Here is a 25,832-nt window from a genome sequence, read left to right on the forward strand (position 1 = left end):
GTGTTGATTCCTAATGGACACAAACACACGCGCACACACACACACACACACACACACACACACACACACACACACACACACACACACACACACACACACACACACACACACACAGACGTGTCATGTCCAACCGTAAGCTAGTTATCCCAAAATGTCAGCATTTTCGTTCCATCATTACTCTCACTTTCGTAATTTTCAGATACATGATATGAGTGGGCAACACATGTCCTATTGTGATCTTGCAGCTAATCACCACCAGTTTGTGTGTAGTTAAAGGGGAACTATGCAGTTTTTTTAGCTTAATTTACCTTAACTGAACAGCTTCGGAGTCATTGGAACAGTTATATGACTTTTTTCGAGTTGAATGGTCGTCGTCTAGCGCCTGTTAGCAGAAAAACCAGCCTTGCAAATTTGTATTAATACAAAAATCACATTTTAAAAATGTCATTTGCATTGCGATTAAGATAATTATTCTGGGCCATAATCAGCAGCTCAATCACTTTTTCCCTCTTCACTTCACGGAACACTTTTGAACTCACTTTGAACGGTCAATGCTGTTTCTGATAAAGGACTGTGATTAGTGTCTCCTGTCAGTAGGAAACAAAACACCTATTATGTGTGTGGGGATGTTAAACCTGTTAAACCCATCTTCTCCTTTTATAACAGCATTTCTTTCTGACATGTTGGTCGGAAAACCTATAATGATTAACCCTGAATAAAGCTCTTTAAATGCTTTGGGGGAGCTGTGCTGAGGGCCTGTTTGGAGGTTAGTTAGTAGTAGTTAGTTAGCAAAAAATATACAAATAAACACACATGTTAAACACACACAATCAATACAAACACCCAGAACCAAATCACTTGTTATTTAGCCTTTATTAAATAATAATAATAACATTAAAACAGAATTTTTTCTGTACAAAGTCTACAAACAACAGTTTGAGTTATCTGGCCAGTGCCTTAGGTGTGTGTATGCCTTAACGTGTTTGTGTGTGTGTCAGTGTGTATATGTGTGTATCCTTCGAGACAAAAGAGGTAATACCATCTGAACTTCCAGAACGATAGTGTTGAAGCTAGCAGGAGAGAGAGAGAGAGAGAGAGAGAGAGAGAGAGTGAGTGAGAGAGAAAATAGTTGACATGTTTGTGTGTTTCTGTATGATTTTGTGTTCATTTTTAGCCATTGGCACACAATGTACTCACTGTTTAATGTGTGTGTTTGTGTGAGAGAGAAAGAAAGAGTCAGATAGCAATGGGGGGAGAGAGAGAAAGAGAGAGAGAGAGAGAGAACGAGAAAGAGAGAGAGAAAGAGAGCTCAAGGCACTTGGAAAACAGTCCAATGAAAACGCAGTGGGATGGACAGAAATCCCTCTATCGCTCTGTCCATTGTTCCCTCCCTTCGTCTCTCCGTCCATGAGCATCTTTCAACACCTTTTTTTTCTAACCCCCCTATTTTCTTCATTTATTTCATCTCAGCAGGCCTCCTGACTACGGTAAATCCGTGCATGCTCTCTAACAGGAAGGGATGAGAGAGAAAGGCAAAAAGACAAGTGTGACATGACATGTTGGACTCATTTCCCTCTTTCCTTCCTCTCTTTTTTCTCTTTTGATTTGTCCCCCAGAGGTCAGCAACTTCACAGCTTCAGGAAACACAAAAAGGTCTTTCTGGGATTGACATTGAAAATGACAATGAGAAAGAAAAATACAAAGAAGACAGGGAGAGGACAGCGTCTGGTCCTCCAATTACATTTTTTAAGATTTCTGTCTGCGTCACTGACTCTCCCTCACGGTGTTGTCCACCTGTCCTGCTGACATGTTTGTTTGTCTTATTTGCCATCAGTCTACGGATATGTTTCCATGTAGAGAATCACCTGCCTAAAAGCCCTACAATTGTTCAGATGAACATTTTCATATGAATCTTACAAAGACTTTGACTGACTATGCTGACAAGTTAATCAAATGTTCCCGACCACAGCTTGAACAGTCTGCAAGTTAAAAAGTGATATCTTTAACAGCAGATAGTTTACTTCAAATGCAAGGTCTGCTGCCATGGGTTATGTTTCCATTTAAAATGTACCCACAATGCAACAGTCTCCCACGATTTACATTAATTTGCAGCTAGGAAAACATTGATAAAGCACACACAGAAGTAATGGTGTGGAGGTCAGGATGGATGGCATGCTGACAAAGTGCTCCAGTATCACGCCAGAAGTGATTTTGTTTCAACTTTTTAACTATGACCACAACCTTTAGAAATTACTTTTAGTTGTCAAAGCATCACCATAACAACTCAAGTTATAAATTAGTTAGATAGTTTTCATCGTCATACGTGTAAATTGTCGGAAAACATGTTAAAGTTGGCGATATGTTTAACATAAGCATTTTGTCAATATGCTAATTCAAAAACTTCTGAGGGGCATTAAAGTTACCCTGTGGAGTTTTCTCGTAAACATACAAAGTTATGGTCTAACAAATGTCTTGAATGCATTTCCTTCCTCATAAAAGTAATTGCAAAGCCTTTATTCCCACTGGTAATTTAAAATCCTTGCAAGTTTGCGGTCTTCTTCTAGCCTAGAAATCTAGACGCACCCTAGCGGAGGCAAATGTAATTTGCAGTCAGGGTCAGTCTAGTAACTCTCCGTTGGCTTGCGAGCTGGAAAAACCAAACTCCAGTCAGGCCAATCGAATCGTGTATAGAGTCGGTGGGCGGGCTTAACATAATAACGGCAGAGTTGCGACGGTTCCGCGTAAATTCCCTGCTACTTGAAAACAAAGATGGCTGCTGCTGCTGGCGAAAAGCAGTCTTTCGAATCGGCTTTGGCCGCAACTCTGGAAGACTTGGAGTTAAGCTTTTCTTTGAGAAAAGAACGGCACTGAAGTCATTCTTAAAAAAGGAAGATGTTTTCGGAGTTTTGCCGACCAGATACGGCAAAAGTTGAATCTATCAACTAGCGTTGCTCTGGTTGGTTGTAGCGCTATCCTATTGCGTGCAGAGGGAACTTGAAAGACAACCGTTTATCCCTACCCTCGGATTGAGCCCTGCCAATGGTGAGTTCCCAGACCCAACATCTTAATATGGGTCTGGCTCAGGCTAGTCTTCTTCTTCCCCGTTGCTGAAAATTGTTGCTTTTTTCCATTCCATGCCAACCGCCAGTCAGTGGAATAGTGTGAAACCACGTTGCTACATACTTGTGTGCATGCATCAACAGAAAACATCGCTCCATAGTGTTACAAGTGGTCAAAAACTCCACAGGGTACCTTTAAGTTCAAGCTAAGTTTCACCAAAATGTATTTAGCTGAAACCAAATAGTGGCATATTAATGTAATTCTTGGGAGAAACATCTGTATAATGCTGGCCACACATGTTCACATGTAACCTGAATATTTGTGTAGGTCCAGTATCCTTACCAGGCGTTTGATAATCTGAGTACAAACCTTTAGTTATGACGTTCAGACATCAACAGGTTACTTCTCCTGCATGTAAACATACATTTTTCTCTCTCTTTTCTCTCCTTTTCTTCTCTGTCTGTATATCTTTGTGTGTGTGTGTGTGTGTGTGTGTGTCCTTCTGTTCAGTCTCTCCAGCAGCACTGGCACTCCTTGATGGCTGTCCTCCGATACAGCGTATACTGTAGTTAGCTTAAGGCTCGATTGTGTGTCCAAGAAAGTCGACGGTACGATTTCCATTCTCCTCCTTTAGTCATTCCTTCTCCTTCTATTTTTTTGAGTGTCCTTCTTTCAGGGGGGGGGGATGACACTAAGAGCGGTAAATAAAAGGCAGGATGATTTATCACTCTCAGTCCAGGCCTCTTTTAACACTTGTTCAGACCCCCTGTGCACATACACGGCTCTTTGGCAATCCATAGGTTGCAATAAAACAATCACTGACATTTTGTCCACAGTGTCTGTCTATCATTTGGGCATCATACAGTCTATAAAGCAAAAAATATAGATATATACCAAAGACAAACCCTAGAATACTGAATCTAAAGCACGACTCCATAACAGCATGTTAGATTTAGATAAACCTCTGACTTTCTGTCTACCGTCTTTCTTTACCTTTCCTCTACTCTTTGTAAAGACTGATCATCTGTAATGGAACATGTGTGAAAATAGAAAAGGACTGAAGTAACAGTTAAGACCATGGAGTCCAACACAATGCTAAAGAAAGTCTAAAAATGGCGTTACAGGGCGGCTACGAACTGAAGCTGGCTTTTCTTGACCTTTTTTTTTTTCAAACAGACACGAGTCTAAAACATAACAAAAACAGTCACCATTACTCTTCTATGCCACTGGTTTCACAAAGCGCAGACCGAGGGCAGACAAAGGAGCGAGCGAGCGCCATATGGCCGGCTAAATGGACGTTTGAAAAGTCCCAGAACTCATATCTAAAACTTTCAGAAACAAACAGAAAGAAAATGTCCTTTTTCATCCTCTTTTCCTTCTTCACCTTTAGAAATCTAGATTAATTTGAGTAGTGTGGTTTGATAGCTTTTAAACTTCTTTAGGGGATAGGCATTCGCTTGATATGTGTTGATTTCAGTAAAAAGTACCCACGATAAATGGTCCACTGGTGCTGAAGTCTTCACGAACAGTCAGAAGCTGGAGCTTTTTGATTTCAGCATGCCGTCTCTATTGGCCACATTCAAATTCAAGCCGATGAGGACAAATTTGACATTGCCCTTCTGCAAAGTACCAGTCATTGGTACATCTTCTTCATTAAGAATCCCATTACCGACATTTTAACCAAACACACCAGACTGTGCTGTCATTTGTGGTCCAAATGTCCAGATTATCATGGGTGCTGTAGTCCATCACTTTCCTAGCTTCATTCCAGTGGCTGGTGGGTTATATTCTATGGTAGATCTGTCATTCATATTCATTCCTTCATTCATTCATTCACAGGCTTTTAGAATCGAGCAGGCTCTCTCCTGCAGGCGGAGGAGATATGGTACTGTGGGTAGGGGAGACTGGGATCAGGTGTTCCCCCAGTTTAGGCCTCATAGCATGTAGGGGAGATCAAGTTCCCACTGTTTGGGAATCTCTGGGTTGACCGTTTCCCCCTTTAGACATTAGAGCAGGATATTAGGTAGGGGACACTGGGGATTAAAATAACAGATAGTGCTTACATTTCATGTTTGCTTTGTCCAAACCGAGAACCAAAATTTCTATCACCTGGGATCACGGGACGTGTCTTTCCCTATCGTTCTCCAGAGTTCTCCTACTTCTCCTCTTCATGCCTCTGAGCAGCACCTCTGCTGGTTTATCTTCACTTTATGCTTAATCCCATCGTACAACTCAAAGTTGTAGTTCTCCAACGTTGTGGAGGAGCGCGAGGAAAGCCCGCTGTAGGAGCACGTGCAGTAGAGGAGCAGTCCTGCGCAAACCGCACCCATCAGCACGCCTAAAGAGCTCATCACGATGATGGTGAGGAGGATGGGGTCCAGCGTGTACAGCCAGGCGTTATCCTTGTCTTTCTCTGACACCAGGGTGACGGAGGAGGGGTCCACATCAGAGGAGGATGGGGTGGAGAAGGAGGATGGCCATCCTGGAAACACATAGTCTAGAGAGAAAGCAGGAAACATTAGAGCACACTTCTATTTACTACAATCACATATACACACACAAACCACACTGATGTTATTTAGATTTGTGACAACCTTTGTATGAGAATTACATCAAGAAGTCTAAAACTGTACATGTGCATTCAAAAATGATTTGCAAAAAAATAAATATAAATGATTTGAAATTAAGAAGCTAAAACTCATTAAAATATATAAAGCGTAAACTATGTAACCTTTGCTCAACAGCACCACTGTGGCCACAAGTGACAATTATGAGATAATGGTGAACGTTAAAATGTAGTGTAATAGTAGGGAAGAAGTGGCATAAAGTCAGAATTGGCTAAGTAATGTCACTTAGCAATATATTTAATTAGATAAAATTAGCCACCATAAACTACTGGTCATACCAGGCTGCAGCAGCAAAACCCTTGAGTGTATTGAACAAAGCAAGGGTGCAAATTATTGCTTGAAGATTAAATGGTTAATGTGTAAGAGAAGTATTTCTTCTTTCAACAGTTGCATAGTCTAGCCTTAAGGAAATAAATGTAACTGTATCAGAGGCAAATGTCCCACCTCATGGCCGATATATTAAAGACCAGCTAATTTTGTTACCCCAGTTGTTATTGACTTCATAACTTTGGAAACATAATGAAATTAATTGCTGTAACAGTGCTCTCCAGTGTGTCTTGTGTGTGTGTGTTGAGTGTCTTGTGAATGTTGAAGTGTGCACATCTAGTTGGCATAAGCAATCATGCTAATCCACTTAATGAATGTATACACATGAACAAGCCAATCCGCAATTAAGTACTGCATTTAGAGTTTTATGGCAGAACACCCTGACACACACGCAGGCACGCACGCACGCACACACACACACACACACACACACACACACACACACACACACACACACACACACACACACACACACACACACACACAGAGGGAAGCAGTAAACAGACAGTACACAGACTTGTTTAGTGGGGTAAAGGATGAGTACCTTTCTTGTGTCTGCCAAGGGGCTGGGAGAAACAAGGGATAATAACACAAGCAGGCACGTGCACACACACACACACACACACACACACACACACACACACACACACACACACACACACACACACACACACACACACACACACACACACACACACACACACAGGAAGTAAACCGTGATTGTTACAGACAGATGTTTTCTAGCTGCCCAGGAGGAAGCTGTCTGTCTCACTTTGTCTACCACGGAACATGAAAGAGGAGGAGAGGAAACACACACTAACATGCCCACATGCACACTTTTGGTTACTCTCTCACACTGTTCCTCTCTCTATACACTCTCACGCATACACACACACACACACACACACACACACACACACACACACACACACACACACACACACACACACACACACACACACACACCAGAGATTGTCTGTCACTGTTGCCACAGGCTTTTTTCTTGTGGAATCACAAGTAAAATGAAGAGCCATGGGCATGCCTCTGCTTAAAGAGCTACTGCTTTATTATTTTGGTGATACTTGTAAAACAGCCAGTATTGCCTCAGGCTGAGAAGAGAGGAGAGCAGAAGAGAAGCGTAGAGTAGAAGATAACTTGAAACCTCACCTCCATTGATGGGGGGCTTGTGGTTGAAAACAGGATCTTTTCCGAAATCCATAGGCCTGGGATCTGTTATAAAGACAGACAGAATAACAGTATTAATCTTAACCATCTAGTCAAGTAAAGCTACTTTAGAGTCCAAAACAAGTTGTGATAACATCACTCCATTTCTTATGTTGTCAGCACACAAGCTACATTTGTAGATGAAAATCAAACACAAATAGCTCAAAGAGTGAGTGATCTTGTTTAAACGGTCTGAAGATATCAGGCTAGACTTCTACACGTGTAGAAGGGGAGACTTAACTGTGAAAAAAGACACAAATCTGTTTCATAGAAAAATATCACTTTTATTAACTTCACATTCCCCATAATATATTTTCTTTTTATTCCAAGACCATGAAATTCAACAAGCTAAAATTCCACATAATACTTTTGAGGCAGGCCGAAGTGCAAGGCTTTGAAGGGTTTGGAAGCTAAATTCTGATTCAATTTGGTTTCATTCAAGGAAATTGATATTACAATCCTCAGAAAAAATAGAGCAATATATGGGCAGCTGATAACCATTTATTGCTGGGGCAAAGAAACCAAAAACGTATTATGAAGTGAAATCCTAATAGATATTCAAAAGACAAGAGGAGAAAAACTAATTTAGTAGATATGAAAAAAAGATACGGAGCCTCATTTCCTCAGTTAGATAAGGTCATTTTTCCATGAGACAATTTTAACATGTGGCATCAAGACACTATACTTTCTATAAAAAAGCCTTTACGAACTTCCAATACTCAGTCTGTAAATAATAGTAAGAGATGAATACTCTTAAATAAGACCCGTTATCTATGAAATGAAGATATTTGCTCATGTACTATATATGATGTAATTTCCTTGAAATTGAAGAAGTGACTCAATCACATCTTTCATTTTTTTAAATTGACCCAAAATCGACTTCCAAACCCAATTAGAGAATAAACAAAAGACACTGACTTAAATTTCATATCAATTCAAACATTACAGCAACCAACAAATCCTATGCTAAATTGACTGTATTCATTCTCCAACGTTTGGTTGTGGGAATTTACTTATTATTTGATTATGGGAGTATGGGTGGCTCTTGGCTTTCTATGTTTCTCTGCAGTTCAATATTTAATTAGCTTAAAGTGCAAGACAGTGAAATCCAGCACAGGTCAAAAAGTCAAGGTTTTTCCTTCACAGAGGCAGAGAAAGTGCACAGAAGTAAATATAATAGTGAGCTGGTTGAAGCAAAAGATGAACGTTTAAGCAGTTCACCACTTTAAAGCTGTTTTTATTCATGTTCATCCCTTGCTTCAGGCCATGTTTCAGAATGACCAGTCTTTGCTGCTTCCAACAGGTTTACCACAAGAAAAATCTTTCTGATCAATAAAAAAAACTCAATTATTAGAACAAGAACTCAAAGAACAATAACAACATCATTGATTCATTTGATGAAAAATTACTACTCAAGGTAGATTTTCTAAAAATTCAACATGTGGTTGCACTTTAGCCCTAACGTGTGATTTCACATCACCGAAATTGAGGGCGGAAAGTGACAAATGAGAACAAAGAAGTGAAATACAGGCAGTCGGATATAAATTCTGACCAACAAGACGGACGTCTCAAAGCGTGCAATCTTGAAAAAAATTGCAGTGGCCTGCTGATATTGACCATGATTTCAAATAATGTTTGTCTGAACCACCCAATTAAATAAAACAATGCTGTCACGTTATTCTATGTTAAAAAAAAAATGCTGTTACTGTGCAGAATAGGCAGTTAGCCCTCAAACAAGGGATACCTACCAAAATTATAATATCTCCTGGAGGTCTTACTGAAATGTCCTCCTTATGTAAGACTACACTTAGTACATGCACACGAAAGCATCTAATCTCTTCGGTCTTCTGATTGTGTAAATGTAGTCTCAAAACAGACCCTCCAGCTCTAACTTCTCTGTTCTCACAGTCAACTAAAATCACCACAGGCATCGACAAAACATTAAATCAACGGAGAGAAAGCTACAGAAGCAGGATAAAAAAAAGAGGGATGCTCGGACACTCTTTGGACGACTGTTGAACACTTTCTAATGATCCTGGCTTAAAGCCCTCAGGCTATAGGATCCTGAGAAGAATCATCACGCAGATCTGGAAGGAGATTAAAACTCCCTGTAGCCCCATTTTATCTCCACTCTCCAATTAGCAAAGAGAAGAATAAAAAGGGGGCTTTTTTATTCAGGAAAAGACATGGATGGCTCTTTGGCACCGTACGCTGTTCCAGTTGGGGCCCGAGGACCTGCTAGAGTGCTTTCACTCGTAATACTTCTCCAGGAAACAGGAGGAGCAGGCAGAAAGAAAAAAAAATTGAAATGGCCTGAGGGCTAGAAATGCTTACTGCAGGGTTTTATGAATGCAATCAGCTCCATTAACTAATTAGAAATATTAAAAGGCTTCAAAGTAGTCAGTGATGGAGAAGGGAGAGGGAAGTGAGGGAAGGTTGATTTAAAAGCGCTGCATGAAGAGCCGCCAGCACATTTTCCAAATCTTGCAAAAAGTTTGATAGAGAGAGAGAGAGAATGAAAGAGAAAAGTGCATGAGTAGCACAACATAAATACAGTCATATATCATTCCTCTGTTTGAATTTCGGACCCACATTGATTGGGTGACAGCACAGGGCTGCTAGAGTCAGTCACATAATGTGTAAATCATACACAAGTCGATTGAAATGGAAGGGAGAGGGGATGGATATGCACGCATAAAATGACGAAAATACTTGTTGACTAAAGCACAAAACCACATTTTATGAGACAATTTGATGAAATAAGTCAATATGGAGAGCTGCAGAGTAGATGCACTTGCTGAACACGCATGCAACAAGGATTTAAGTGACGGAATTTGTTGGAAATCTTTGCTAATACAGGTTTGTTAGATTGTGTGTGTGCAGTAAGTACTATAATGTGGCTCCATCACACTGTCTATTCTGCCAAAAGACTTCTTTCATCTGCTTTTGTGTTTGAAACATCCTGCCCTCCTACTTCAATTCTCTCCCTCCTTCAATCTAAACCCCAACCTGCCTCCCTGTTAGCCTTCCTCTCAGAGTAAAAGAAAAATCTATCTTTAGAAAGTATAGAGTTTTTTTTTTTTTTTACTTCTTTCATCTTCCTCCATCTCTGGGCGCTTTCCTTGGAGGGAAAGAGGCCCGCTTAATGGGCCCTTCTCCTCTGAGAGATGTTTTACTCTTTTCCATTTCTGCCTCTCATTTTCCCTCCTGTGTTTTTTACTGGAAGGATTTGCGATGAAGGGAAGGAGCAGAATAGGAACAAGCGGATTTTGATAAAAAGGCTGGGGGATTTGAGCATGAACAAAATGATGTTGGGGTGTAGCACGCAACACAAGATGGTGAACTGCCGTGAATTCCAGAAAATAAGTACCACATTGGTGTGCCCAATTTCACAGATGTGGATCTAAAGTTGATACAGGGCTTCTCAACCCCAAACCAACTAGTCTCGCATTGCCGGACTTCCTCCACGGCGCTGCGGAGGAGGGTCTGGCTAGTCTGCACAGCATTCCAGGATGGGAGAAAAATGTGCTCTGGTTTATTGGCATTTCTTTAAACCAATCACAATCGTCTTGGGTGGCGCTAAGTGCCGGACGCAGGTACGGTGCCGCTGCAAAATAGCCTTGGGAAGGAACTTGTTTTGGAGGAACGTGCTCGTAGGGAGGTGAGCTCGGGAATTAAAATGGCTGTCGAGTGTGTGATGAGAATTTTACTTAAAAAAAAAGTAGGGGTGCAACGGATCACAAAACTCACGGTTCGGATCGGATCATGGTTTTGAGTCACGGATCGGACACATTATCGACTCAGCACAATAAAGGAAGGAATTTAAATGATTTATTAAATGTAATTACTTTTAACAATAATAACTTCTTTCACCAGTAAATTGCTGTTACATGACAAAAAACAGACGCAAAAAGGGTATTTCACAATAAATTTAAATGCACCACAAGGTTTACCAGTTTTAAGTAAACGCAACCTTTAATCACGTCTGTGACCAGTGCTAGTTTGTGTCTTTCAGCTCATAGTTTTAGCGGCAGACTGTGGTACGTCCCCGGTGTTGGAATCCTCTACAGTGAATTACAGTCACACTTTTACACCGTTTAGCTGGCAGCATTTTAACCGTGTTTAATCCAGCTACTAGCTAACGGTAGGCTAACATTACCTGCTGCCAAGTGTAACATTAGTGTTAACTAGCGTGACATGCAGCGATGCTCCTGTTGCCTCTAACGTCGAATTTCTATTAGCACCGGATTTTAATATGTGTTGGCTGTATCTTTCCACGGCAATCCTCCATAGAGATTCATCAGCGTATACTTTAAGTAACAGCGACAGTAAACATTTATTTCACACTATTATTATGGTTAAACTGTGCAATTGATTCGCGGTTCACATGCATTCTGAACCGTGAGTGATGATCAACTGACCACGGATCAACTATTGCACCACTACAAAAAAGATGAATATAATTTGATTGTCGGTTCTAGCTCGGAGGATGTTTCCCAAATCGACCGCAGTTTAGAATGCCAACGCAAAGAAGCGGAAGGTGAGGGACAACCAGCCGAAAATGAGGGACATCCGGCAGCACCTCTGGTGGCACCGGAACAATCCCGTAAATGAAACGTTGTCAATATAGCAAACCAAGCAAATTAATATAAACTGTATATATATATATATATATATACATATATATATATATTTTTTTTTTGTACATCATCTTAATACTTTTCACATAACATATTGATTTGCCTCCGTTTGGTGTCCCTACATGAAGCTTGGTGCTTTAAATGAAGGGACACACATTTGCTGTTGCAAAATGGCTTCAACGTGACAATTTGACATCAAATGAAAGTCAAGAAAAGTTGTCAAGATCATCTCAGTGAACAGTAACAACATAACTGTTGCCTTAAAACAATAGTCAGTGCGTATAAAAAAATAAACATTGTATAACTATTATACATCAGAAGCACATGTTGGCATACTGTAACATGTGATTACAAAGAAATAAATTATATTTAATTCACAACCAGTACATTACTCAACTTGTTTTTATATTAAGATTCACAGTAAATATAAATCATCAAAGCCTTCATCAAACCAGTATCAAGAAGCAGAAAAGTGCTAATGTTACTCCCAACATTGCAATAACGTGTAACCCAACTTCAAAAATGCATCATGTCACACCACTTTTTATGCAAACTCATCCGTGTAAACATTGGAAAATGTGAAAACTTAATGCAAACACATAAAGTTAGACAGGTGATTAAGAAAACACCAAGACATCTGTGTGATGGTTGTGCTGCACTGGAATCAGTCTTATTTGACAGATCATGGTGAATAAAATAATTAAAGGAACTGACCAGTGATCCTGGATCAGTGGTTTTCTAATAGGCTTCATAAGTATAGAAACTCTTTCTCACAGCATTAGTTTGGTCTCACCTGTTGAATACAAGCAAATCTGCATAGCCAAGTGGACCACACTTTCAGGTCACCAGGCAAACCATTCTGATTTTCACAAATTATTAATTTGTCACGCAAAAACATCAAACAGACAAAAAGATTTGAACTTGCACAGACTTCAAAGAAAAGTACAACTGCATACAAAGATGTTTAGTTTGAACATTAACAGACAGGCATTGGATTATCTATCAAGGCAGATAAAAACTTCAAGGCAAAAAAAACTTTACAGAGTCCATTCATACTCTAATTTAACACTGAGGCACAACCTTGTTCTGGAGGTGAAGAGGTAATAGTTTTAAAGCACATTTTAAGAAAGGCATATCAGGATGTAATGAAAAATGCACTCAGGGTAACACGCAAGACTCAATTATTAGAAAAGTTTTTAAGTGTTCGTGCATATGTGTTGGAGACTTTTGAGCCTTTGTGTCTTGATGCTCAGAGTGTTTGTTTCTACAATAGGTCTGCGATGTAAGCTGTCTCATCCTATCTTCCCTCCGTGTAAACCAGACAAAGACCAGCACAGCACTGATTCCTTGCTCACAGACCAAAAGGAGTCACCCACGGTGGATATGTAGCCGTCTATCTGTCATGGCTGGACGGGCAGCACTAATTCTCCCCATACCTCTTCCTTTTCTGTTCTTAATCCGTCTCTGTCACTCTCACTCTCTGAAAGGCTAGTGCACAAATAAACAGCAGTTTCATTCAGACCTAGAGAACGAGCCTTGTTTCTTTATGCAGCACACATTGTGACTTCTATCTCCCTGTACCTGTGTGTATATCCCCTCTGTGTCAGACAGGGTATTTGGAGGCAGGCAGTGTCCAAGCTGCAGATCAGAGCAGGCCAGACAGACACATCCTTCTCCAATATTTCTAGAAGAGGATTGTTATAACAGTGACAATGTACACTGCATGTTTTGTCCACAGTCTGTTAGGCAGTCTACCTGTTATCCTGATCACAATCCATTCATTTTCAGGTTGGGGTGCATCTGTAAAAGCCAGTATGCAAAAAAAAAAAAAAGAAAAGTGGCACTTTAATCAGGCACTCAGCTGCCATCAGAATTGGCAATTGAAGTTCTTTCATCTACTCTCCCCAGTGATGGTAAAGTTTAATGTCAGCAGTTCATTCTGCCAGTGCCAGCCACAAGAAAGTTTAGCAAAGGTGCATGCTGATCAGTTAATTAGATCAGTCATCAGTAACAGGAACTGCAGTGTCTCTTTCATGTAGCTTCTCATCAGCGAATATGGCTGTATTTCAGGGGGTTTTCACACCCTTTCTTTGCTTTATTTGAACAAAGCATTCTTATAAAATCATATCATTCACATGTAGTCCAATTGTTTTCAACACTGGGAATCATAGCTGTCATCTTTCTCCAGTCTGATGGTGAGCATTGGGTCAAGACTCGGCCCAGTACCTGGGTACAGGGGGTTTTGGGTGGGGCTCCCAATCAGATTATAGCTGAGGTTTTGGTTCTGGTAGGAGTTTTGGTGACCTTGCTGATTTGGATGTTGGCTGTTGTGGTACATCACTGAATGGTGATGACTACCGCTGGTCTTCTTGGGCGCCCAGTGGTACCGATGGCAGCACAGTGTCACCACCACGGTTAGAGTGATCAGCAGCAAGAGGGCAGCGCCTCCCGCCAACACATAGTACCAGTAGGCAGAGACAGGCTGCACCGCCACTGTGTCTACTGTGGGCTCCATCCCAGACATGGCACCCCCTGGAGGGCAGGAGGACACATTACTGGTAGGCACTATGGACGAAGGTTGCAGGCATGCAGGCCGCATTGGAGACTTAAAATCTGTTAATTGTCTAATTGACTGTTCTGCTAAACCCCTCCCCAAGACAGTGATTGTCAAATCATAGGTTATTAACCTTAACAAGGCATGGCAGATGTGTCAAGCTTTGGATTTCTCCACATGCTGAATCTTGTGCTTGGGGCTCTAACATACTCTGCATTTTAAGAGTTTGTAGGATGTTTTCAAAACCATCCACATAACTTATTAGCTACCTAAACCCAAACTACTAACTTATTTTTTCCTTAGATCATCATCAGGTTAGGACAGCAAATCCTCCAAACCATTTATTCCTACCCTCTAATATGACTCGTAGCATTTTTGTCCAAATATGTAAACCAGATAAAATGAGGATCACGTTTTAAAACACGTCGTTAACGTTGTGAAACGGTACAGTTTGGTTAGGTTTAGGCCCAAAAACTCTGTTTAGTTTAATAAGATCATGGTTTGGGTAAAAATCGGTACATCTGTTACATTACTTGAGTTCCGTTTTATTTCCAAACAGAACATGAACCCTGGTCTCCTGGGTGAAAGTTTTGTTGTTTGTTTGACCCATCCACAACCTACCTCCTAACATGAAATACTTTTAAAAATGAATTTCGTATTCCTATATATATTCCATATTCGTACTTCCTGCTTTGCTCCCATAATAATTGCTACGGCCACTAGGGGGCACCACTACTATACTACTACGATTTATGGGGGCGTTTTTTCGGGGTTCATGACTTTTTGCAAGTACATGCAGCTTTTAGCTTAATTAGCTATCTAGCAACAGCTCATCAAATCTGCCATTTCAGCTGGAAAACCTGATGAGAGCCAGCTAGAAATGAGGAAGCCTGCTTTTATCTACCTCTGTCTAAAATCAAGGGTGTATTGTTTTCAAGAATGCCAAGTGTTAAATCTGCCATTTTCATCAATATATATTGCATACATGCCATGCTGGGAATAGAAAACTTGACAGGCCTACCAACCGTAACTAAGGGGGGTGGGACTTAGCGAATGGTCAGTTACTGCAGCAGTGAGCTGCAATTATTGGGCCCTGCTGGCATTCAACTGAACATAATGTGTATGTTCTACAGCAGGCAAAAAAACAGACTGTCAGCTTCCACATTTAGCTCACTTTACCAAAATGTAAAGACCCAATTGCATACTCTACGGTAAGTCATCTTCATTCATCAAAAAAATATCCTGATATACCAGTATAATTGAAACATATATGCATATGTTTCAATTATACTGGTTTGACCGGTCACAAGCGTTAGCTTCACATTGACACGCAGAGGCTCATGCCATGCGCTCAGATTAGTCTTGATTATGCAGTGACTGGCTGACTTGGACAAAGGGCGGAGAGTGTCAAGTGGTTGTATTTGGTGGGACGCAGCTGCTTTTATCGGGGCAAGATCATATTCAAGGGAGTCGAGAAAGAGACGAAAAAAGGAAATCAGAGAGAAATTACAGGGGTAGAGAAAGGATAAGAGAGAAGGCATTATTGGAAGAAAGAATAGAGTGAAATAGAGAGGGGTGGTAGAACGTGAGGAGAAAGGGTAGGAGGGAGGGGAAGTGAAGGGAGAGAGCTAATCCTGCCATGATATCTTTAATCCTGCATTAGAGGGTTTGTCTGAAACTTCAATACTCTGTCAACTCACTGTGAAAGAAATCCGCTGAGAAAGAGGTTGTGGAAGAAAGAAAGACATGAAAAAAAATGGGAGAGAACGAAAGAAGGTATGAACGTGAAAGAGAAAAGAAAGAGCGAAAGGAAGAGGAAATAGAGCCAGGGCAAGCAAGAACTAGATGGAGACGAGAGAAAAGAGAGAAATAATGAAAGGCCAGAGGAAGGGGAGGTGCAGAGAAAGACACAGAACCTCAAGGAAACAAGTGAGCTTAATTTCTTTTAAAGAAGTTCAGACGTACTCTTTAAGGATTTAAAATTGACTTTGATTGTAAAGCTGCCCTCTAAGCAGCCTGCACAGAGAGCCTTCCCACTAGTTGATTAGGACACAGATGATTTCTAGGGCTGCAAAATTGACCGTTACTTTTCCTTTATTTCGTCTAAAGGGGAGCAAAGGGGAATGTTTCTCAAGAGTACCACTTCTAAAGTGAGCTAAAAAGTATGGCTTTTTAGGAACCTTAGAGTTTCTGAATCACTTAATTACTATCTTTCTCATTTGAGGTCTTCCACTTCACACATCAATAATTCTTGCCTTGCCTAAATGAGATACTTTTACAGAGTAGTTAAATGTCCTCTCTATAGTCAAACTGAAACCTGAATTAGCTTCTTTTCTTTGTGCGTGTGCGTATGTATGTATGTATGTATGCATGTGTGTGTGTGTGTGTGTGTGTGTGTGTGTGTGTGTGTGTGTGTGTGTGTGTGTGTGTGTGTGTAGCATGGTCAGTGTGCCGCCAGCCCTCTCTTTTCAGAAGCCAAATGCCTCCTTGGTTGCCATGAATACATAAACCCAACAGTGTGGCACACTAGTTCACGTCACACCACAATGAAGCTGCCATTGTAGTGTTAGCCGAGCATCATGTTACCAGGCTATTGCACATTACATTTTCAATTTTCACTTCAGTTCTCCTCGAGTTTGTCCCTTAATGTAAGATTTTGGGTCAATTGATTTTTTTAATTGAATGTATTTGTATTTGTTTTGTCATTTGATAGATAAAAGAAGATTCTAGGTAGATTGCAATTAAAATCCATTGGTTGCCCTGAGCCCTGCTCAGTTACAGGACACTCAGGACCAAGTCAGTCACACTTCCTCACTAGGGATGAAGTCGATTCGACATGTTGATTTACATGTAAATGAATGGAATTAAAATGATCTTTCAATAATTTTTTGTCTATGACAATTTACTCAAACTCTAGTTTCAACCTCCTTTTCACCTGCAGGATATTGGCAGAAATCCTGCAGTCCACAGCCACAACCCAGACACTAACTCACTTAAAGACACAAACTAAATAACAACTGAGGCATTTATATATATTCAATTCAGTTCATATATATTTATAATATATGCAGTACGTCTTGAATAGGGTTCAACTGCATTCGCTCACCGGCGCCCCATGGGAGGACTTTAATCCTTCTCTCCGGGGCTCAGTCTCATGAAAACACACGTATGCTGGAACGGACACTGTTTTCATGCTGCGAGTCATATGATACATGCTCGGGATCCAATAATCTAAGAAACCCAAAAGCATCAGGTCAAATACCTAGCGTATGGGTCAGGTGAGTACAGTTATCTGAGTTAGGCTTTTTTACTATTTTTGGGAATGTTATTTTTGTTTTTATTGAATTGAATTGTGCTGCTTACGTATCTGACAGTATTCAAAGAATGTTTTTGATCTATTCACACACTAGGAACATGCACACACAAACACACACGCACGCACGCACACACACACACACACACACACACACACACACACACACACACACACACACACACACACACACACACACACACACACACACACACACACACTTACACACACACTGACTAAATAAAGCACCCAGCATTAGTAATACAGTACAGTCATAAAACGCAATTAAAGAAATAGATGTATACTCAAGTTTTACAGTCACCTGGTGTTCCATGATCAATGTGGACACTAATCACCAAATGCAAAAAACATCTATAAAATCATAAAGGTCTTCATATAATACTGGTCAAATACACTATATTTTTAATAACTTTGATTGAGCTTTAAAATTCAGTGTCGACGAGGCCCAGGCTCCTTAAAAATACCAGTGATCATATGTTGTGGGTCTCTAAACAAATGCAGTCTAGCGTTTAAGGTCCCAACCCAGACTTTGAAAACAATTTGGTAGCATAATCTGTTTAAGCCCTTTTTATCTGCTTTCAGACTGGCCTAGGATGAAGGAGAGAATGGGAAGTTGGATGGTGAACAGCTCTGCCTTTCATTCAGATGGGATCAACAGCAGAGTTATGCAAGAGGAGAGGAGAGGAGAGGAGAGGAGAGGAGAGGAGAGGAGAGGAGAGGAGAAACTGAAAACAGGCAAGGAAGGAAGGTAGGAAGGGAATGAAAAGGACTGGTTGAGATGAAAGTAGAGAAGCGGAGAGGAGGAGAAACATAAAGAAAAGGGGCAGAAGAGGGGAATAAGAAGTAGTAGGCAGTAAAGAAATGGAAAAAGAGAGGCTCCTTGTATGGTGTTACATGGTGACAGCACATCAGAAAGTAAGAATGAATGAGGAGCGAGTGTGCTGTTCTCTACAATTAGGAAATAGTTCAGGTTGGACAAAGTTCTGCTTACTTCTTTTAGTTTCATTGATAACCAGAGAAACCAGACCAAACTGAGAAAGACCAGACTGTTTCACTTTGACTGAGCAGTTCGGACATGACAGTATGGTTTTCATTCCTAAATCATATTTTAAGATGAAAAATAGCCTTTTGGCTAATTCTGGCTTTTTTAACCCATGGGAAATCATGTGTTTTATTAATTTGCGCTGTCCCCTTGGATAAATAAACTAAACTCAAACTCAAGTAATTTACCATAGGAGCAATAATAAAAGGAACACTGTTAGTGAAGTAGTAACTTTCAGTAATTCACTGTGGGTCTGTGCACACTATAGTCACACTCACTGTGTTGCATAGGCTACATACTAGTGACAGATCACAAACAACATGGTGCACACCATTAAAGACTTAAAAACGTATCCGTCTGTGGGGTGTGCAAATACACCCTGATGGTACTCAGTCTGCCAACGTTGCCGTTGTAGTAAATAATCATGTGTAGCTATTTGTTTGTGTAGTAGCAAAATAGTAATTTTCTCACCGAGGAACATAACAAACTACATAACCAAGAGTATCAGCCCAGCATGCAGGGAGTCATGCTGGAACAATGCAGTGGATCCATTCCATCAAGTTGCAACGTTGTCATTATCTCTTTCTTAAAGGAGATTAAAGTCCACATATTACACTCTATCAATAAAGTATACTCTGACACAGTCTTAAGCACTGTTTTGAAATGTAAAAGTGCTAGTTACGCTGATATATTATACGTCGCTCTATAACGCACAAACCATATATTTGATTGGAAATGATGTAATTGCGCAAAGGTAGAATTTTCAGTCAGAATAAGTGTGGTTTATGTCGCTTCAGGTGTATGTTACATATGTTATGCACTAAAAAGGTTACTCTGGGCCAGTGTAGTGCTGCGAGCTGAGCTTAGCAACAAGCAGAAAGCACAGACATTTGGCATATGAAGTACAAATGGAACAAGAAGTAGAACTTACTGGTTATGCCAGGAGTTAAGGCAGGGAAAGGCTCTGAAAAAGAAAGAGAGAGAAAAAGAAATGTTAGTGATGATGGTTAGTAGCTGATATGCGTGACAAAGCAATGAAAGGCTAACCACTGTAGGATAAATCTCATTTGGTGATTAAAGTTCAGATGACTCATACTCAATGTGAGTTCACAAATTTTAAGTCCTGTTCACTGGAGCTGCTCCGGGACAGAACTTTGGATTTCATCAATTGTTTTAAGTTTTTTTACTCTCGGCTTTCAGGAATAATTTTCTACACTTAACGTTGTGCTTACTGTAAAAGGAAGTAATATTATGCTGTTTTGTCAATCACTTTCATCTCAAGAGTTTCAATGTAAAAGTGGTGCTTACATCATTATACAGTTAATGAGAGGGTATTATGCATCCACTAGCCTCGACAGGCCTTGGTGTCAGTGTCACTCTGTAAAGAATGAGCTGAACCATAAGGATAAAATATGAGCATTCCATGACATGACTTACTCCTTTTTTGAGAAAATCAATAAAGATTTGCCAAGTTCCGAGATGATATAGGAGTCTAAAGGCCCATAAATCCTCCTGGATGACAGTACATTTTTTCCAAAATGGAGAAAAGACAAAGAGAGGAAGACAAAAAGCGTGGGCTGACAGGGTTGGTTGGAAGACAGGAAGCGTGTCCTCCCTGAATGTCTCTCTTGCTTTGGGAGTCTGTCATTTTTGACTTGCTCTTACTCTCTTCTTTTTGCTTTGTCATTCTATGTCTCTACTTCCTGTGACTGCTCTCTCTATCTCTTTCTCTCTTTTTTTCAGGTGACACACAAGGTGTTAATGGCAGAAGGCATGTTGGGTAGAGAGGAAAAAAGATGTTGATGGATAGAAGATAGGGGTGAAAAGAGTCAGGGGAGGATGAAGAGAAGGGAAATAGAGTAATGGGAAGGAAGGGTGGAGGTAAGTTAAAGGGTCATGGGAAGAGGAACTGAAATGTACTGCTGTTTATTATTTGCCGGAGGATACAACATCTATTATGAAAGCGAGAGAGAGAGAGAAGATGGAAAAAGAGAGAAAAACAGAGGGAAAACAAGAGAAAATGGCAGCACAAGTAAATAAGTTGCAGCACTGTGTTGAGAGAAGATGGGTAAAAGAAAAAAAAGATAAGATAAGGCACGAGGGAGTGGGTGATGGTATAATAAGAAAAACAGAATGGGGGAAACACATTGGTTGGAAAAGTGAAAGAGGTAGGGGTAACCATGTCACCCCAGAGTAAAGCCCTCAGTAACAAGAGTCTTGTTCTGACCTGTGATTATAGCTGCTCTCCTATTGGATGATCAGTGTAATATTTACCAAGACTGTATGGAATGCTGAGAAGTGTAATTCACAAAATTTGGAAAAAAAGAAAAGGAAAAACTGGCATCTGAGACTCATACCCACAGAAAGAGTTACAACATTACAAATGCCAGAGCGCACAAACTCATGACTAGTAAACTGATCTTTATGTGTTAAATCGGTTTAATTCCCATTTAACAAATCTGCACAAATGTACTCTAGGTCTCATTAAAACACACCATCATCCCATGGAGACCTCACCAGTTTGTATTGTGGTGGATACAAATGTAAATGAAAAAGAAGTTGGACAGAGATGAGACGTATTAACACCAGGCTCAATTAAATAAGGTTGAAAGAGAAGCAGCTTGAAATGTGGGAAGCCAGTTTACAAGAGTGTGTGGGTGTGTGTATCTTCGTGTGTCATGGTTATTGATGACAAACAACTGTGGTAGTCATTATACATGTGTGTGTATGTGTAGGCCAATATATGTGCTCACATCAGGCTAACTATCATTGTCTTGCTCTGCTGAGTGAAGGGCTGCTCCGCTACATTAAAAGACAATAATATTCCCATTACTTCCCACAGCAGAGAGAGCAAACTGTGTGTGTGTGTGTGTGTGTGTGTGTGTGTGTGTGTGTGTGTGTGTGTGTGTGTGTGCGTGCGGGTGGGTGGGATGTTTGTCAAACAAGGACATTTAAAACCTAATCCTGAGGCTGTGGGGTTCAGGTAAGTCTGCATTTTTCTGTTACAGTAATAACACAGCTTCCATAATTGAAGCCAGTCATTATTAACAGTAGTCTCATTGACCAGCTTGTGTCTGTGTGTAAGAGAGAGAGACAGAATCTCTCAAGCATTTTATTCACAGAATAACTACATGCGCAAGCACACACATTTGCTCTATGGCCAAGCGATGGTCCAGACTGAATAGAAGACAAGGCTAGGGATAGAGAGAGAATGAAAGCGGAATCCATGCCCAAAGGCCATTTGTGGCCTACTTTCCTTTTTTTAATATATTTGTGTGTGTGTGTGTGTGTGTGTGTGTGTGTGTGGCTATGTATTTAAACAAGAAACATTATGAGTTTTTATCCCTTTTTAACCCATTTCTCTCGCTCGGTCTCAGGTAAAAACATGGAATAAGCAGTCTGGTGTAGAGTAGTGAGAGAATCAGACAGATCGTTAGTTAGACAGACAGACTGACTGAGAGAATAAAGCTGACATCTTGATAAATGAGGTTATGGGACTTACGTGTACACTGCTCCAGCTCAATGCTGTTGCTCATGTGGATGTTATCTATTCTGATGTGGCCTCTGGTAGGGTGTTCAAAAAAGCCCTCAAATGCCACCTAGATGATAGAGGGAGAGAGATATATCACAATAAGCTCTTTCTTTATTAAATATGAACAGTTACAATTAAGTGATCAGTGAAAACAGTGGATGATAAACCCCAGATGAGCTGCTGCAGCCATCAATAGACATAAAACTACCATACATAAATATTTTAACAGGAGCGTTCATCTTTCATGTTGGCGTTCAAAGTGTTCCTTAATCATACACTTTGCAACTGCAGACTGTGTTTCTGTCCCTGGTTATGTGCAGCAAAGATCAATGATAGTAAATGACTGGTTCCCAGTTTAAAAACAACACCTACCTGATACTCATTGGGGCTTTGGGGCAGGATGGTGCGACCCTCCCTCCAGTGAGGCCCCTGGTCTCCTTTCAGAGCCCATAGCAGCGTCTCCTCCTGGTCGCTGTCCCTCAGCAGGACCCTCAGGCTCCCCTGTGCCTCCCCCTGGAGCTGGTAGTAGAAAAGGAGACAGAGCGGGCCTTGCTCCGGCCCCACCTCGGGGCTCATCAGCCGGGCTCGCTTGCGCTGGGTATGGGCGCCTGCATCCAGGTGGAGGTAGTTTCCTGAGAAATCTGGAGGAAATTAAAAGATGGTTTTAAAGAGGTGGCAGATGCTACGTTATTCTAAGGTATTTCAGATTAATGACTTGTAAAACATGATAAATTAGTGGCCTTTAAACTGATTCATCATCACTACTTTTAGCATAGGGATGTTAATATGAAGCTATTTGCATTTTATTCATTTAATGGATTCCATTTTAATGAATTTCATGATTTGTGACAGTGCTGCTGCACAAAGCAGATTCCTACTTGCTGGTGAAACAGGCCCAATGTACAGTATGATGTAGTAATGCAGTGGGATGTGGTTGCTTAGCATTTAAGGCATTACCACCATAATTCTGTGGTATGAGGCTTAAACCGCAAATGAGACTGCCATTTCATCATGGCCGCTAATGGATATGGACACACACACACACACACACACACACACACACACACAAACACACACACACACACACACACACACACACACACACACACACACACACACACACACACACACACACACACACACAGAGGCTGAAAAGCCCTAATCATTCTGAATGCTGACGCCTCGTTTTGTTGCTCTTCCCGTTTTTGCTACTCAGTCAGCACAGCCATCATACCAATACAGTCACAATGCTTGTGAATTTGTCGTGTATCTGTGTGCCACACACACTCACTCTATCAGTTTTTTGTTTGTTTTTTTACATCTAATTCACTTCCTCTCTCTCCTTTCAGCGCAAATAATTGATGAGCAGAAAGCATGATGGTAAAGAGAAGAAAGAGGTGAGTGAGTGAGAGAGAGAGAGAGAGATAGAGAGAGAGAGCGAGAGAGACAGTGCTTCAGTGATTCCCAACCCAAACAGGACCATAATCATTAGCTTGCTGCTGTGTTTGGTTGTTTGTCTAGTTTGTCTATTATGGCCGCAGAGTAAAAGCTTTGCTGGAGCTGCAAATAGTCTTTTTATCGACACATACAGTAGACGCTGTGTGTGACACCTCATAAGGGGTGAGAGAGAGAAAAGAAAGATGAGAGAGGAAACAAAGAAATCTATCTGTCTTCCTACCTACCTACCTTCAACTCTTTTCTCCTTCCCTCCCTCGGCAGATTTTGCAGCACATCACACTTAATGAATAATGGATTTGGGTTGAGGTAACTCTGTTTCTTCACTTGGAGGCAATGAAAAAGGGGACCTCAATTACCGTTGCTCATTAAGTACAGTTAGAGAAAGTTGCAGTGTTTTTCTGTTTCTCCTCGTTTGATCTTGGTGAACGTACAAAGGGAGGGAATTAATTAACAACTCTCCATGGGAGAGATAGGCAGCGATGTAGAATTGGCTCTGAGGGAGGGAGGGAAATGTGTGTCTGCGTGTGTGTGTGTGTGTGTGTGTGTGTGTGTGTGTTGGCGTCTGTTTGCATATTTCATTTGTGGGTATTTTTGTTTAGGTTTTGAACCTGCATGTGCGTGTGTGAGTTCATCTGTCAGTCAGAGCCATGTGTGTGAGTATGAGTTCATTGTTTAGCATTTATATAGGTATGTGCAGTGTGCGAGTTTAAGTGTAGAGATATACTATGTGTACTGTATGTACATTCACTCCTACACAGGGCTGAACGGCAAAGGTGAGCATGGGCAAAGAAGTAGTGCAGAAGGAGTACACAGTGAACTATTTGTGAACTACTATTTTTGATTCCTAACATGACACCACAAAAAAAAGCAAATAGCTTCCAGTAGTTTCAATGGTCTACTAGAACTGAGCTGCATTCATGGTCATGCTGCATTCATTTCAATAACATTTTGAAAATGCATCCTGCCTCAATGCTAAGGATCAACCCTGTCTGCTGAACATAATTGCTGCCTGGATTAATTTCTTCACTTCACGAGACTTTGACATCCAAAGGCTGGAGATTGAATCATGAGTCCTGCATGTGCATGTACTATAGTTTTAGAATCAGGAAAGGATTTATTGCCACAATAAGTACACTTATGTGGAATTTGTGGAATAGGCTACTAGAACACTAAAACACACAAATCATGCTTAAGTTGCTGTGAGTGGGAAACAAATAAAACTATGTTGTAAGATAATGTTTTGCATTATGAACATTTTGTGACTTTTTCAGATATGTAGATTACAAAGGTTTACTGTGTTGATTAAAAAAAATAAAAAAAACATAGTTAGGACAGGTTGCTAATTGCTGGTAAAAAGTATTTCACTCTTGTACTCCTTCATCCAAACTGATCAATACACCTTCAGACTCTGGACTACTGTTGGGTCAAGTAGTAACATTACCTGCACTCACGCACATACACATCACAGTAGTTACCAAATGATCATGCATAATTACATGCAGATTGCTTATGTAAGAGATTTCTTCCTGTACAGTTCCTACGGTCAGCATATGAAACAACTACTGCAAATTCTATAGATGTATAGCTTTAGTATACTTTAGTATAGTTCACGTAATCAAATATTCCCTTTTGGATCATTATATTGAATTATACCGTTATGTCAGCAAACATCTTTGAAAACTTTGGGTTCAGGGTGGCAAGGTAAGATCATAGAAAAATAAGCTGTTGGTTAATATTATGGATCTCAGTGACACCTTTTGGGTTACATCAATCACATGAACTCAAAGTGATATCATCAGGAGTTAGAAAGTGATTATGATATAATTTTTTACCTTTTTTCAACACTGCCTTATTCTCATTTCCTCTCCTTATCAATAACTTAACTGTTTCCAACAACTTATAGGGTGAGGGGTTTCTTTTGCTGAAAATCTCCACAGGGTATAGATTTGCAGTGTTGCCCTATTTGAGATCAAAAGAATAACTTATAAGCTCTGTTCGGGTCGGATTTTCTCTTTTAAAACCCTAAAAGGGCTT

At 40.5% G+C, this 25,832-nt stretch overlaps 1 protein-coding gene across 4 annotated transcripts in view; it reads right to left on the reverse strand.

Moving 5' to 3' along the window:
- Positions 1-2,957: 2,957 nt before the first annotated feature.
- Positions 2,958-25,832, reverse strand: part of LOC120569925 (neuropilin-2-like) — a 98,311-nt gene continuing 75,436 nt past the window's right edge. Inside the window, exons 14-18 of one of the 4 annotated variants that reach the window (XM_039818126.1) lie at positions 22,713-22,981; positions 22,311-22,407; positions 19,740-19,772; positions 7,182-7,244; positions 2,958-5,557 (exon numbers count right to left, since the gene is read on the reverse strand). In XM_039818126.1, coding sequence (XP_039674060.1) covers positions 5,229-5,557; positions 7,182-7,244; positions 19,740-19,772; positions 22,311-22,407; positions 22,713-22,981 — 791 coding nt within the window. In that variant the 3' untranslated portion in view covers positions 2,958-5,228. Of the gene's footprint in view, positions 5,558-7,181; positions 7,245-13,710; positions 14,411-19,739; positions 19,773-20,264; positions 20,761-22,310; positions 22,408-22,712; positions 22,982-25,832 lie in introns of those variants that run through there. The other 3 variants (XM_039818128.1, XM_039818127.1, XM_039818129.1) reach the window with 3 other exon arrangements.

Source organism: Perca fluviatilis, chromosome 12 (genome assembly GCF_010015445.1).
Source record: "Perca fluviatilis chromosome 12, GENO_Pfluv_1.0, whole genome shotgun sequence".
Taxonomy (NCBI): domain Eukaryota; kingdom Metazoa; phylum Chordata; class Actinopteri; order Perciformes; family Percidae; genus Perca; species Perca fluviatilis.